Below are 13,491 nucleotides of genomic sequence, written 5' to 3'. Positions count from 1 at the left end.
CATCAAAATTGCCTATCACAAAACGACCTGGTTTTGCAAGGGGGGTCGCCTGGGTTTTTGGCCCCGTGCTGGGCACCAGCTAGGGAAACCTACCAAACCCACACATTTCTGAAAACTAGGCACGCGGGGGATCAGAGGGAGGTATAGCTTGCGTGGATCCCCCAACTTCTTCTTAGCCAGAATCCTCTGCAAACCTCAAATTTAGCTGAAAAATCACCTTTTCCACATTGTGTCAGCCCGGTGATGCCACAACTTTCCCACACAAAAATGTGTAGAAAAAGTGTTTTTTTCAACTAAAGTTGAGGTTTGCAGGGGATTCTGGGTAAGTGAAAGTTGGGGGATCCACGCAAGCCATACCTCCCTATAATGCCCCAGGTGTCTAGTTTTCAGAAATGTGTGATTTTGGTAGGTTTCCCTAGCTGGCCGCCGAACATGAGACCAGGAACTCAGGTGACCCCCCTTGCAAAACCAGGTCATTTTGTGATAGGCAATTTTGATGTCGCCTCAATACGTTTTGGGCCCTTACCCGTCACGGGTACTTGGGCATCCCACATGAGTGAGGCACCATTTTTATTGGGAGACCTGGGGGAACGCTGGGTGGGGGAAAATTTGTGTCAGCCAAGTGATGCCATAACTTTCCCACACAAAAATGTGTGGAAAAAGTGATTTTTTTCTGCTAAATTTGAGATATGCAGGGTTTTTGGGTAAGAAAACTTTGAGGGATCCACGCAAGCCATACCCTCTCTGGAATCCCCTGGGAGTCTAGTTTTCAGAAATGTGTGGGTTTGGTAGGTTTCTCTAGCTGGCCGCCGAGCACGGGGCCAAAACCCCAGGTGACCCCCCTTGCAAAACCAGGTCGTTTTGTGATAGGCAATTTTGATGTCGCCTCGATACGTTTTGGTGCTTTGCCTGTGTCAGGTACTTGGGCCTCCCACACAAGTCAGGCACCATTTTTATCGGGAGACCTGGGGGAATGCTGGGTGGTAGGAAATTTGTTACAGCCCGGTGATGCCACAACTTTCCCACACAAAAATGTGTGGAAAAAGAGTTTTTTTCAGCTAAATGTGAGGTTTGCAGGGGATTCTGGGAAAGAAAACTTTGGGGGATCCACGCAAGCCATACCTCCCTGGAATCCCCTGGATGTCTAGTTTTCAGAAATGTGCGGGTTTGGTAGGTTTCCCTAGATGACCGCTGAGCCCGGGGCCAAAAACGCACGGGACCCCCCTTGAAAACCAGGTTAGTTTGTGATAGGTAATTTTTATGTCGCCTCACTAGGTTTTGGGCCCTTGCATGTCGCGGGTACTTGACCCACCCACGCGAGTGAGGTACCATTTTTATCGGGAGACCTGGGGGAATACTATGTAGAAGGAAATTTGTGGATTCACACAATTTCCAGAACTTTCCCACAGAATTGTGAGGAAAATGTGTTTTTTTTTTACAAAGTTTGACGTTTGCAAGGGATTCTGGGTAACAGAACCTGGTGAGAGCCAGACAAGTCACCCCATCCTAGATTCCCCTTGGTGTCTAGTTTTAAAAAAATTACAGGTTTGCTAGGTTTTCCTATGTGCCAGCTGCACTAGGGCCCGAAATCTATAGGTAGGCACATTGCTTAAAAAAGTCGGTGCCTAGTGGGCTTTCTGCCACCCTAGGAGGAATCGGGGGAGTGGGGTTTCGCCCTGATATGCCCCCCAAGGGGGCAGAAAGACTGTGGCTATTTTTTGTGGGGGTGAGGGCATTGGTATGCCGATTTTGGGCAGCCCCCACGCATAAAAAATGCCACCGTTATCGTTTGTGCCTAGTGGACTTTCTTCCCCCCCAGGGGGCAGATCAGTAGCCACTGCCCCCATCTTCCCTCATGGGGGGCAGAAAAACTTGAATTTCTCTAGGGGGGGGTTAGGGTATTGTCATGCCCATTTTGGGCAGCCCCTACCCCTACATGAATACAAAAAAAAAATCCCTGGTTTCTAGTGGGCTTTCTGCCCCTCGAGAGGGCAGATTGGGGGCTTCAACTCCCATCTGCCTCCCGAGTGGGCAGAAAGAGTGTTATTTTTGTGGGGGGGCATTGGCATGCCCGTTTTGGGCAGCCCCCACCCTAATTCAAATTGCCCAAAGAAAAATCCCTTGCATCTAGTGGGCTTTTTGCCCCCCCTGGGGGCAGATTGGGGGCTACTGCCCCATCTGCCCCCCAGGGGGGCAGAAAGGCTGTAATTGTGGTGGGGTGGGGTGCATTGGCATGCCCATTTTGGGCAGCCCCACCCTAATTACATATGGCAACAAAATAATCCCTGGCATCAAATGGGCTTTTGGCCCCTTGGGGGGGGGGGCAGATTGGGGGCTACTGCCCCCATCTGCCCCCCAGGGGGGCAGAAAGGCTGCAATGGTGGCAGGGGTGTGAGAGCATTGACATGCCCATTTTGGGCAGCCCCCACCCTAATTACATATGACAACAAAAAATCCCTGTGGTCAAGTGGGCTTTCGGCCCCTTGGGGGGGGGGGGCAGATTGTGGGCTACTGGGGGGCAGACAGGCTGTAATGGTGGTGGGGGTGGGAGCATTGGTGTGCCCATTTCGGGCAGCCCCCACCCTAAAAACAAATGCGCAAAAACAAAATCCCTGGTGTTTAGTGGGCTTTATTGGGGGCTACTTGCCCAAGGGGCTGCTCCCTCCTCCCTGGTGTCTAGTGGGTGGATCCCTCCTTGGGGGGCCTTGGGAGCTGGGGAAGCTCTTCCCCAGCTCCAGAGGCTACAGGGGAGAAATAGAAATCCCTCTGGTGCCAGCACCAGAGGGATTTCCGGTTCCATGTTCCAGGACGGCCGGGAGCCGTCCTGCATTCACGAGCACTGTGGCGCAGGACGGCTCCCGGCCGTCCTGCGCACCGAAGGGGTTAAAAGGTCACTTTTAGTGGGTGGCACATTGAGTTCTGCTGCCCACTAGTAGCATTTAGTTTACAGGTCCTAGCTACCTGTGGTACCATATATGGTGACGTATACGTAAATTAAAAGTACCAGGTGTAAGCCAATTGTACCATGTTTTAGGGAAGTGAGCACAAGCACTTTAACACTGGTTAGCAGTGATAAAGTGCACAGAGTCCTAAAGCTAATAAAACTAATTTCAGCAAACGGGAGGTAATAAGGGAAAATGTTTGAGTGAAGACCACAACAAAGGCTGTCAGGTCTAACAGTATGCACTTTGGGCTTCCAGGTGCATTGGCTTTGTCAATACTCATATGTTTTTGCACTTTCCATATCTCAGTGTCCTATTCAGATTCTCTTCTTTGGGCACACGAATTAACTTGGTCTCTTTTCTCCTTCTCTGCCTGCAGAAGTGGGTCAGCTGCTGACATTCCTTTATGCCTGCACTGGAGAGAATTATGGAATCGTAAGAACCTTTGGACCCTACAACAACCAGGTGCTTGAGGCCAAGCGAAAAAGCATCACTACCTCTGTCCAGTATGTCACGCATGCCTCTAACTAGCTTTGTGTGGAAGTTCTTCATTTGCTGACTGTAATAACACATTAGGCACTGAACAAGATTAGGAGCCTCTTGGCCACCAGCTACAGGTCTGCCACATGAGTGCTGGTCTATCATGGGAGCAAAGGTTTCCTCACAAATGGTCTCTACCCACCATGGGCGCACCAACTTTGAGGGATAAACATTGGTAGGAAATCCAACACACTGTTGACAGAAAGTCTTTGTTTTTAATTTATATTTCCCTTAAATGACAAAACTTTGCAAGGGCCAGTACAGTAATATCTTTTCTTGGGAAGAGGTGTGGTGCCGCCAGGGCGACTGACTCTGGAATCTGGGGATCACGGTTCGATCCCCGGCACCGGTGGCAGAGTCGCCCAGCACCATGTGACTCTGGGCAATAGCTTGCTTAATCTTCCCGACGGCCCCCAGCGCCTAGAGACCCTTAGGGTGATTGTTCGCGCTTTACAAATGTGGATTATTATTATTATTATTATTCTCTATTAATTATTAATTTATATAGGATCATATTGATCATATTGATTCGTTCATATTGCTATGACTAATACATAATTTTAGTAGCATACATATTATAATTCTGTAATAGTCTTTGTCATGCATATTACACATAGTCTTGTAATAATGAGGGCACAGTTTATTATCCTTTAGAATATATTGTTATCAAGTGTTACTATTTGTTAATCTGCTGTAGGGCCCATCAGTCATCTTTAGGCCTGGACCTTTGAGGATCACTTTACCTTAGGTTTCTAATTGTTCAATAACTAAGATAGCTCATTATGACAACTGCTGATCCCCAACCTCAACACCTGGCAAGCTCTCTTTTGCAACCAGTCTGGAAAGAGCTGCAAATGTACTTACGTTCGTCGGGAGTGCTGTTACTGAACCTATCAGACCTCTTTTAGGGTCCAGTGATACAACTGTGTTTATCATTATGAACCTCACACCCTTATAACAACTTCACACCAGTATTAACATATAAGGGTCACATGTAAGATGTAGGATAACCGCCTCTGCAGATTTGCATCTTTTGCATCTAGATCCTGACTCCCCATTTCATCAAGCTTAATGGGGTGTGACAATTCTGTTGAAATGTATCCCTCTGCATCTGTTGTTGAGAGATAATGCCCCGGTGAAAGGACCACAGAATTTCCCATCACCTACCAAGACTGGGCTGTGAAAATATAAGAACCACCTGTCTCTAGAGGATCATCTAGTTATCTGAGTTATCAGCATTACAAAGATGCAGTTCTATGATCTTCGTATTCAGGAGGCCAGTGGAAGCGACAAAGATTTAAAGGATGGAGGTTCTTGGAGGAATATGGGGAATTTGTATTTGCATGCCGCTTGCAGTCTATCATACATAAGAGTATCAAGTGGGGTATGATCAGGTCAGTTGGAGATGCCTTGAACTTGAGTTAAGCACCCGGCCAGGAAGAGATCACCCAGTGCTGTCAGTAAAGATGGGAACGGAACATACTTCCCAAATCAGCCGCGGCCGCTGCAGGTATGAGCGGTGGGGCCAGGTGATTTCGAGAGACAAGCATGAGGAAAAATTTAATAAATAATTAATTTTCCCTCGTGGTCGTCTCTCAAAATCCCCCCTCACCTGGCCCACCCACCCTCCCGCTCTTACCTGCAGCGAACGTGGCTGTCCCAAAGCATGGGTTTACAATAAGTACCACATGATAGGTTCCCTATATCAGGGCACGGTAGGGTCTCCATTCCAGCCTTTTCCTGAAAGGCATTCAGGCCAGCACAATGGTGATAGACCAGTCACCCTAATTGCGATGGCTGAGGCTCCCTCTTATCTGGCAGAGTCACACTGGTGGAGCCCATGGTGGAAATGGAAATGTATCCAATGGCAGCGTTTCCCTCACCTAAGGCACCATAAATACGTCTGCAGTGCCACCAGAGTTGAGAATTATACATCTTCCAACTTTTTGCAGATTCTACATTGCCACCCTTCAAAAAAACAGGTATAAATGTGTTGGGCTGTAGTAAAACTTTGTGGTTTATTGAGTACCACCATGTCATTGTTGATTGACATGCTCCGACAAAAGACACTCAACTGAAATGCCAATCACATGCAGACCAAAAGGAAGGGGAAAGGAGGAGATAAGGAGAGTCACTTCCACTTCCTCCCAGAGCACCAGAGAGATGCACTGGCTGTGAAAGGCTCTGCCAGAAGTAAGACCACAAAGAAGAGGCAGGGCAGGAAAGCAGCTGGACATCACAGGACTTCCAAGCAAATGCACTCACTTCGATTGCTGAAAGAGAAGAAAAACCATGCTATGGCTGGATGCTTCAGCGGTGGAGGGAGTTTAGTATGGGGTGTCTGACATCCCAAATTAATTACTATATGGGGTAGTGCATGGGTCTTATTTTCTAATTAGTCTGCCAGGAATAGTGTTGGGTTTCCTCCTGGAATCAGCTGCACTCCAGGGCAGAAGCAGACCCTGCCAGATCAGCTCTCCCATCATCCCACTATGATGAAATGTGCACAGTTACCTTACAGAGATCATATCTCCCTGCACCACCAGCACTAGAATCCTCTACCAGTAAATTACAATCTAAAATCACTTCATCAAGACACCTGCTCCAAATCAGGATTTTAGCACTTCCGCCTTGTGAGACCCAATGCACTGGTACCTGCCCCCTAGCGAACCTAAAAGTATTACCAAGTCTCCAGCTGTGCAACACCAGCCTAAAGGCTCAGGTCATCCTCTCTCAACTTCACAGGAAGTATTCCTAAATTTCTGCTCTCATCCTTCACGACGTATGGACAAACAATTTACAAAATCTATGCTTCGTTGTTTGTCAAGTCACACAATCAGAACTATCCCTAACCTCCTGGACTCACTCAATGTTTGATCATAAAAAAAGATTTATCAGGAGACCAAATAAAGTCCACCTGTTTCGCATTGGCTGAAAGAAAGAAGTGGGCCAGCGTCTAATCCTGTTATCTTGTCGCTTTAAAATGTGGGTTGTCATCATGAACAGTCCAGTGAGCCACACAGAGAAACTTAAGCATGACACAATTCTCCACCTGGAGCCCTCTCAGAAGATTCAGACCTGGGTTAATATGAGTTTTATTATGCTGCCTGTGACCGGTCTGGCTACCAATTAGCAGAAGCCATTTTGGTAGAAAGGCAGAGGGACGCAGATCAATCCTTTGGCATAGTCCAGCCTTGAAAGTACTATCTATATGGTGGCCTGGGGTTTTGACTGTCAAATAGTAGAACATATACTTTAGCTGTTTAGATGAAAATAATCTTGTCTTGACTATCTGACCTTCTGAAAAGCTAGTAACAGACAGAAATCAGTGAGAATCCCCAAGTTCTTCCAAACTTCTGGACAGCAAAATGTCTAGAACCAGTGCTTAATTTCCAAGAGAAAAAGTGTTGGGGCTCAAAGTTTTGTTCAGAAGCCTGCGGCCGGCTCTATCGAATGTTGGGGTGCTGAATACCAAGACTGCGTAGCCTTGATTCCACCTCATGCTCCTTTCATGCACCACCATACACTCCTTAGCTCTGTATCACTCTTGCAAGTCCCTGCTTTCTCTTATTGCCACAATGTTTTCCGCCTTTCTCTTCCTTCTTCTCTGCCTCTTGTGTTTTTTGTCTGTCTTGCTCCGGCAAAAAATCTGATGAGGAAAATGAAATCCCGGTCCCCAAAAAAGAGTGCCGTGGGCCCCTCCTGCTACCACCAGTTAAAATTTAGCACTGTCCAGAACTGAACCTTAAGACATAAGGGTGGTGCGATGTTAAAAGAGGGATTGACAAACAAGAAAACATCTATTTTAGATGGATTTAATTTCAGTAAATTAAATATAGCAAAGGCTTTGAATGTTTTAGCATACAGAGTCCATATTAAGCCTTTGCACAAAGATACAGAGTTAATTAAAATATTTTTTGGGTGATCAGAGGTGGAAGCCTAGAAAGCGCTCGGAAAATGGTTATTTTTTAAAGAGTATTGCTTGTTCTATTTGGGTGCGTTCTAGACTCAGTTTTACAGTCTTCTTATGTGGGAGGTCATTGTATTCCAGGTATTACAAGTTATTGAAAACCAAAGCTTCACTCAGTTCCTCCTGAAGTATGGTATTTCTGTGCATGATGTATGCTCTTTGACAAAACTCCCTTTATTTGTGCTCATTTTGCCTTTCTCCTCTTGTCTCGCGATAGCTGTACCTTTACCACCTGGGTGTACCTAATACGCTACTGTCCCCTTGAGTACTGTGGGCTTCTGTACCATCTAGATCTGCAGAACAACTACGCCTCTCCAGCTGTGCTCTTGATGGACACAGGTAAGGTACTCGGGTTTCTCTTAGCACTAAGGTACACTGTAGAGATTTACTAGAGGAACTGGAGAAAAACCAGAGTTGTCTCAAGGAGAATGAAAGAGGGGTCTAGGGGGTGATAACTAAGACGAAGTACTTCAACTACCAACTCTTACTTTTTTGGCTCGAAATTTTGGGCTGTTGAGGTTTGCATAGCTCCGTTCAGACAAAAAGAACTCCAATTCCTGATTGGTAACATTGACACACTAAAAGGAAGCATTAGGAAGAATGATCGGTCGCTTGCTTAAATAATTGCAGGTTCCTCATTTTACTTGTGTCATCAGCTTTCCCATAGATTAAAATCTAGATGAAACCAACTATGTCCATGAATTTGACCACAGAGTTTTGAAATGTACATTAAAGAATTTAGCTTCCTTGTCAACACTTATTGCAAGTGAAAGAAGAGCTGAATTTTGGGACAAAGAAGCACGCATGCAATTGATTCTAGAAAGATACTCTGACTTTTTAAATTTTTATTTTTAGGACCATATGACTGGGTCAAGAACAAGATTCGGGCATAGAACCAGTGAGGAAGGACATGGAATTACAGCCACTTCTATATGATCTCACCTTAAAAAAAGTTGGCCCGGGCGTAATTCAGATTAGGAAGGCTGGGCTGGTGACGTGGTTCACTAAATTGGCACACCCATACTTGTCCATTGGCTGGAACATCTTGCATCTGGCAAACCCTTGCGGATGGAGCTCCACCTTGCCCTGGGCAGGGTAGGAGGTTTGACCAGTTGGCCTGTGGGGACTAGCTTCCAATGGGGAGATTATTGGAGCTGTTCGGCCCACAGGAGCTTCAGGCTCCTCCCTGTCCCGATGCCACCCTAGCCCAGGTAGGGAAGGAGGCCCTGCCTGGTGCCTGGAGCCCTGGCTTCCTAGGCACAGTCCATGACTTCACCCGCCTCTCATGGTGGCTTACGGAAGCTGTTCAGCCTACAGAATTCCCAGACTCCTCCTCAGGTCTGATGACCCCCCGGGCCCAGGTAGGGAAAGTGGCCCTGCCTGGTGCCTGGAACCCTGGAATTGCAGGTGAAAGCCATGGATTAGCCCACCTCTCACGGACTCCCAGACTCTCCCCCTCCTCTACTGTCATCCTGGCCCCTGTAGGTAAGATGGCTCTGTCTCTTGCCTGGAAACCTGGCTTCCCAGCAGGAAGCCATGGTTTCTCCTGCCTCTCACAGTGGATTACAGGTGCTGATCAGGTTGCAGGAGCCCCAGACTCTCCCCAGTACGACGCCACCCTAGCCTGGGTAGGGAAGGTCAGCCTGCTTGGTGCCTGGGGCCCTGACTTCCCAAGCAAAAGTTATGGCTTTGCCCACCACTCACAAGGGATTAGGGAACTGTTCAGCCCATAGGATCCCTAGGCTCCTACCTGGTCTGATGTCACCATGGTCTGAGTAGGGAAGGTGGCCCAGCCTGGTGCCTGGAGCCTTGGTAAAGCCATGGATTCGCCCACCTCTCACGTAGTATTACAGGAGCTGTTAAGCCCTCAGGAGCCCCAGACTCCTCCTCAGCCACCGCCACCTTGACCTACATAGGGAAGGTGGCCCAGACCAGTGCCTGGAGCCCTGGCTACCCATGACCAAGCCATGGCTTTGGTTGTGTCTCACAGGAGATTACTGGAAATGTTCAGCCCACAGGAGCCCCAGACTCATTCCCCAGTACAGCGCCCCCCTGCCCTGGAATCAGCCTAACAAGCGAGAGGCTCCCACAGCAGCAGAGACAGGAAGCTCCACAACCACTCCTACCAGCCAGTCCCACAAAGTGTTTAAACCCTAACCTGACCACATGGGACTAGTCCACAGATACCTAAAAATGAGAGAGGGTTGCCCCACCTGCGCACCAGCCACCTGCCACCTAACAGGGCTGGTGGGAGCCAGGGTTCGATCCCTGCACATCAAGAGTCCCCAGCTTAGGCAGATGCCCAGAGCCATGCCAGCTGGCTGAGTGTCCCCCTTGCCCTGGTAGGAGACATCAAGGGGAGAAGAGCTGGGTTACCCCGCACCATCAAAACAACTTACCCTCATCTGGTACATATGTGGCAGCTTGAGAGGCAAAGTGCGCATCTCCTCCCACTCCCCATAGCAGTTCACACTGGCTTTGAGGGGGCTCCGCTTCGCCACAAGAGGAGCTAGGGTTCCCTCATGGCCTAGCTCCATCTCATCTACAGGAAATCCCAGCCCTGGAAAGCACTGCAATTGGTTACCCCCAGGTGCATGCTGGGTGATCATGGGTTCCATCTTGGGAGGGCTATCTCTCATATATGCCCCTCTCAGAGGGTCTGGGGTATCATCCTCCCCAGTACCTCACATATCAGTTGGGTCCTCCCAGGTGGAGGAGTCTAGCCCATGCCCAGTCCTCACCTAAGTGCCCTGCCACCATGGATCGCTCCACTGGTCAGGAAGGGGAGGCCGGGCCCTGGGTTCCTTCTGGAAGATGCCTGAGGGTTCAGGCTGTCACTGTCAATCACTCGGCCACAATTAATGATCTTTCCTCAGGTTCATCTATGGAAGCCTTGTTATGACTTTTACTTCCATTAGATAGGCAAGTTTGATCATCTTCTTGGCACACCACCAGAGCAATTGCCAGCCCCAGCAGGACTGATTCAAGGACCTCACTGAACCCTCCAATCGGTAGTAGCGACAGGCGGTGTGTAGATGGCAGGGTCATAATCAACGTAGGCTTATGACACGCTCTTACTGGGAATTCCTCATTCATGGGAAATAATTGCAGTTCCCAATCCCTATCATGAACAGGGTTCAACAGGTTACCCGCACCTGTCAGCAAGGAGTAGACACATGCTGATCCGCCCAGTGTAGCACAGGTGCAGCCTGGATATCTAAGGGCATCACAGACCTGTTATTGCTCGATCTCGTGTGGCTTAACACCACTTGCCCCTCTAAGAAGTTGAATGCAAACCAATGGGGGGTCACATAACTAGTTAGCATGGGGGAGTCTCATTCGTTATCAGTATTAATATTAACCAGACACATCCCCCCACCAACTAAATACAGCCATGCACCACCACATACAGAATTGAGAAAGAGCTATCAATCTGTCAATCCATTCCGTGTCCGGGCCTGGTGAGGGTGCCCGTGTTGAGTCAACTTAAACAGCAGGCACCACTCATGGTGGTGCCCTTCCATCAATTTCTTTTAGTTTCAGCTTTGCAGCCATACTCCCAGAACCCAAAGACTTTGGTTTCCCAGAAGCTGCTCAGCAGGTCTTAGGAATAACTTCACTAGATCTCTAGTTGGCATCATTTATGGTCAGAACTACAACGGTATCTGATCATCTTTGAACCTCTGACTTTTATTCTTTTTTGAATTTTTTTTAAATAAATCTTTTTATTAAATTCAAGCAGGTAAGTAACATAACATAGTTATACAGTTATTTGTACACATGATCATTTTCCTTCTCACAACGTCCGATGGGATTCACTCTTTGTTATACATGACATCATAGAGCTACATCCTCTATACTGTTTCTGTTTTCAATCTGGGGTAACTGTGCTAAGGGTGGGTGGATCTAACTCTCACAAGGGGGCGGGGGGAGGAGCAGGGTACACTCTATACGCATTCCATTTATCCCAAATTTCCCCCCATTTTTTGGGACATACCCTCCCAACATATACTGATTTCTCTGCCACCATACACCAATTCATATCACGTTTCCATTCTCTTAGGGTCGGTAGTTCACTCGATCCCCATCTGTGGACGACGTTACGCTTCGCTACCATCAGGCCCAGGGTGACCCAGATCGGTTTTGACTGCCCCAAGTCGGAGTCCTCCCACACATTCCGTAAACACCATTTTGGGGCAGGTGTTAATTCCATTCACAATATCCCTGTCTCTGACTTTCATTCTTGATGAATGAAAATATTCTTAGCTAATGCTTTTGCTCATCTTGCGCCGATCCAAGAATTGAATCTCTAGCGACACAGTACGAATGCTCCCAGCCATCCCTCTTAATCATGGCCCCACTTATGAAAAACAACAAAGTAGAACCAAGTCCTATTCCATTATTCCTAGCTGAAGTATTCAAGTGATCCGCCTGCTTTGAACACTAATTTATGCAAAGTAGACGCTTAGGACACCCAGGATGCATCAAGGGGTCACGAGACTCGGGGGCTAAGACAGAGGTGGCTCACCTTGCGGCGGACCACCAGCTCAAGCCCAAGATCTAAGTACAAGCTTTGTAGCTGCAGTCATTTTAATATACACTATTAGAGCTGGAATTATCACAGGTGCTGGCACCAGATTGCTGTCCAATGAATCCTTGTTAAAGGATTTAAATTGTACTCATTCCAATTACTGTGCCTTGGAAGAGTCTTGTCTTATTGTTTTTGTCATTACCCCCCTGATTCGAGCGTGGGTAATTTGCTTGCCTACTGCCTTCCTTGGATGCTATTCTCAAACTCCTTCCCTAGATTTAAAACCTGATTCCCCGTTACCCGTGGTCACCATGGGTGGCACAGAAAGTACCGTCAAGAGTTGATAAGGCAGACATGCGTATGTATTCTTGCCATCACTGGGGCATGCAATCAGCCCAAGGTAATCTAGAGTCACCATAGCAGCCAGGAGAGCCTGGATTGGTCTTAGTCTGATGAATGCATGCATCCTGGAAATGTTATCCAATTAACAGATGGAGCAATCAAAGGAACCATAACTAAATTAATGAGCGATTTGCAGTTTCACTGTAAGGGCCGTGCGTACTTATGGCTTAATCTTTGAGTCAAGCATATGTCCTGGCAAGATCAGCCAGGTAGATGCACCTACTGAACAGGAGAAGGAGCCATGTGACAATCCAGGACCAGCCATAACACCCTATGGAAGCCTGCTTTGGGTGTCCCTGCAGGGGGCAAGGGGACATGGCAGTCATACAGGCACCGTTAGGCCTGGCCTGCTCCGTGATGACAAAAGGGAGAGGTGGGCCAAGGTGCAGCCCGAGCAAGACACAGGGCTGCTGTGACCCAGCCTGTGCAGCCAATCAACCCCACGCAAAAGTTGTCCTGAGCTGCTGCTGTGGAAATGCAGTGGGTGGAAAAGGGAAACAGACAGGCCCATGGGGCCGTATTACCAGGCAGCTATTGGGACGAGGACCACTGGACCCCATCTTCTCTGTTCAAGGTGCCAAGCTGCCTGACCTTCTCTTTGCTGAGTTGCCTTCACTCAAGACAAATTCTCGAGTCAGACAGTCCAGGCAGGATGGAAACTCTTTTATTGAAACAACAGCCAAGGCTGGTCAAGTAGTCAACCCCCAAGTGGACCAAATGTGTGCCCAATCAATGAACAGGCCACCCTGCACTGGTATGTCAGCTTTGCATCCCTTTCTGCTCTCTGGGAAGCAAGGCTCAGGGGAAAGAACCATCCGACAGGGCTGGAAGGGAGCCACAGACTCAAACCCCGGGGACCCCAAGGCAAGCAGGCCCTGGCACTCACAGCAGGTTAGGAGAAACACTGGAGGACAATAGGAGTCCCTCATATCTTCCTCCTAATAATCCAGAGGATGGGTACCTTCCTTTCTTGTAGAGGAAAACGTGTCTGACCTCATGGAACCCTTGTTGGGCTTGGAAAGTCAAATGAGCCTTCATCAGGGCTTCCAGATCAGCTCAGCAGTCATTACCGCAGTATAGTGCTGGCTAAAACACTCCAAGCAGAC

General features: G+C 48.1%; 1 protein-coding gene and 1 pseudogene across 1 annotated transcript in view; one reads left to right on the top strand and one right to left on the bottom strand.

Moving 5' to 3' along the window:
• LOC146806121 (protein sel-1 homolog 3-like) overlaps positions 1–13,491 on the top strand; it is a 412,689-nt gene that overhangs the window by 165,411 nt on the left and 233,787 nt on the right. Inside the window, exons 4-5 of the mRNA XM_085620586.1 lie at positions 3,322–3,448; positions 7,670–7,791. Coding sequence (XP_085476712.1) covers positions 3,322–3,448; positions 7,670–7,791 — 249 coding nt within the window. The remainder of the gene's footprint in view (positions 1–3,321; positions 3,449–7,669; positions 7,792–13,491) is intronic.
• Positions 10,312–12,597, bottom strand: LOC146806122 (18S ribosomal RNA; annotated as a pseudogene).

The sequence above is a fragment of the Triturus cristatus genome, chromosome 8 (assembly GCF_964204655.1).
Source record: "Triturus cristatus chromosome 8, aTriCri1.1, whole genome shotgun sequence".
NCBI lineage: Eukaryota > Metazoa > Chordata > Amphibia > Caudata > Salamandridae > Triturus > Triturus cristatus.
Note: the sequence above shows the minus strand (reverse complement) of the source record. Positions and strands in the feature narration are given on the sequence as shown.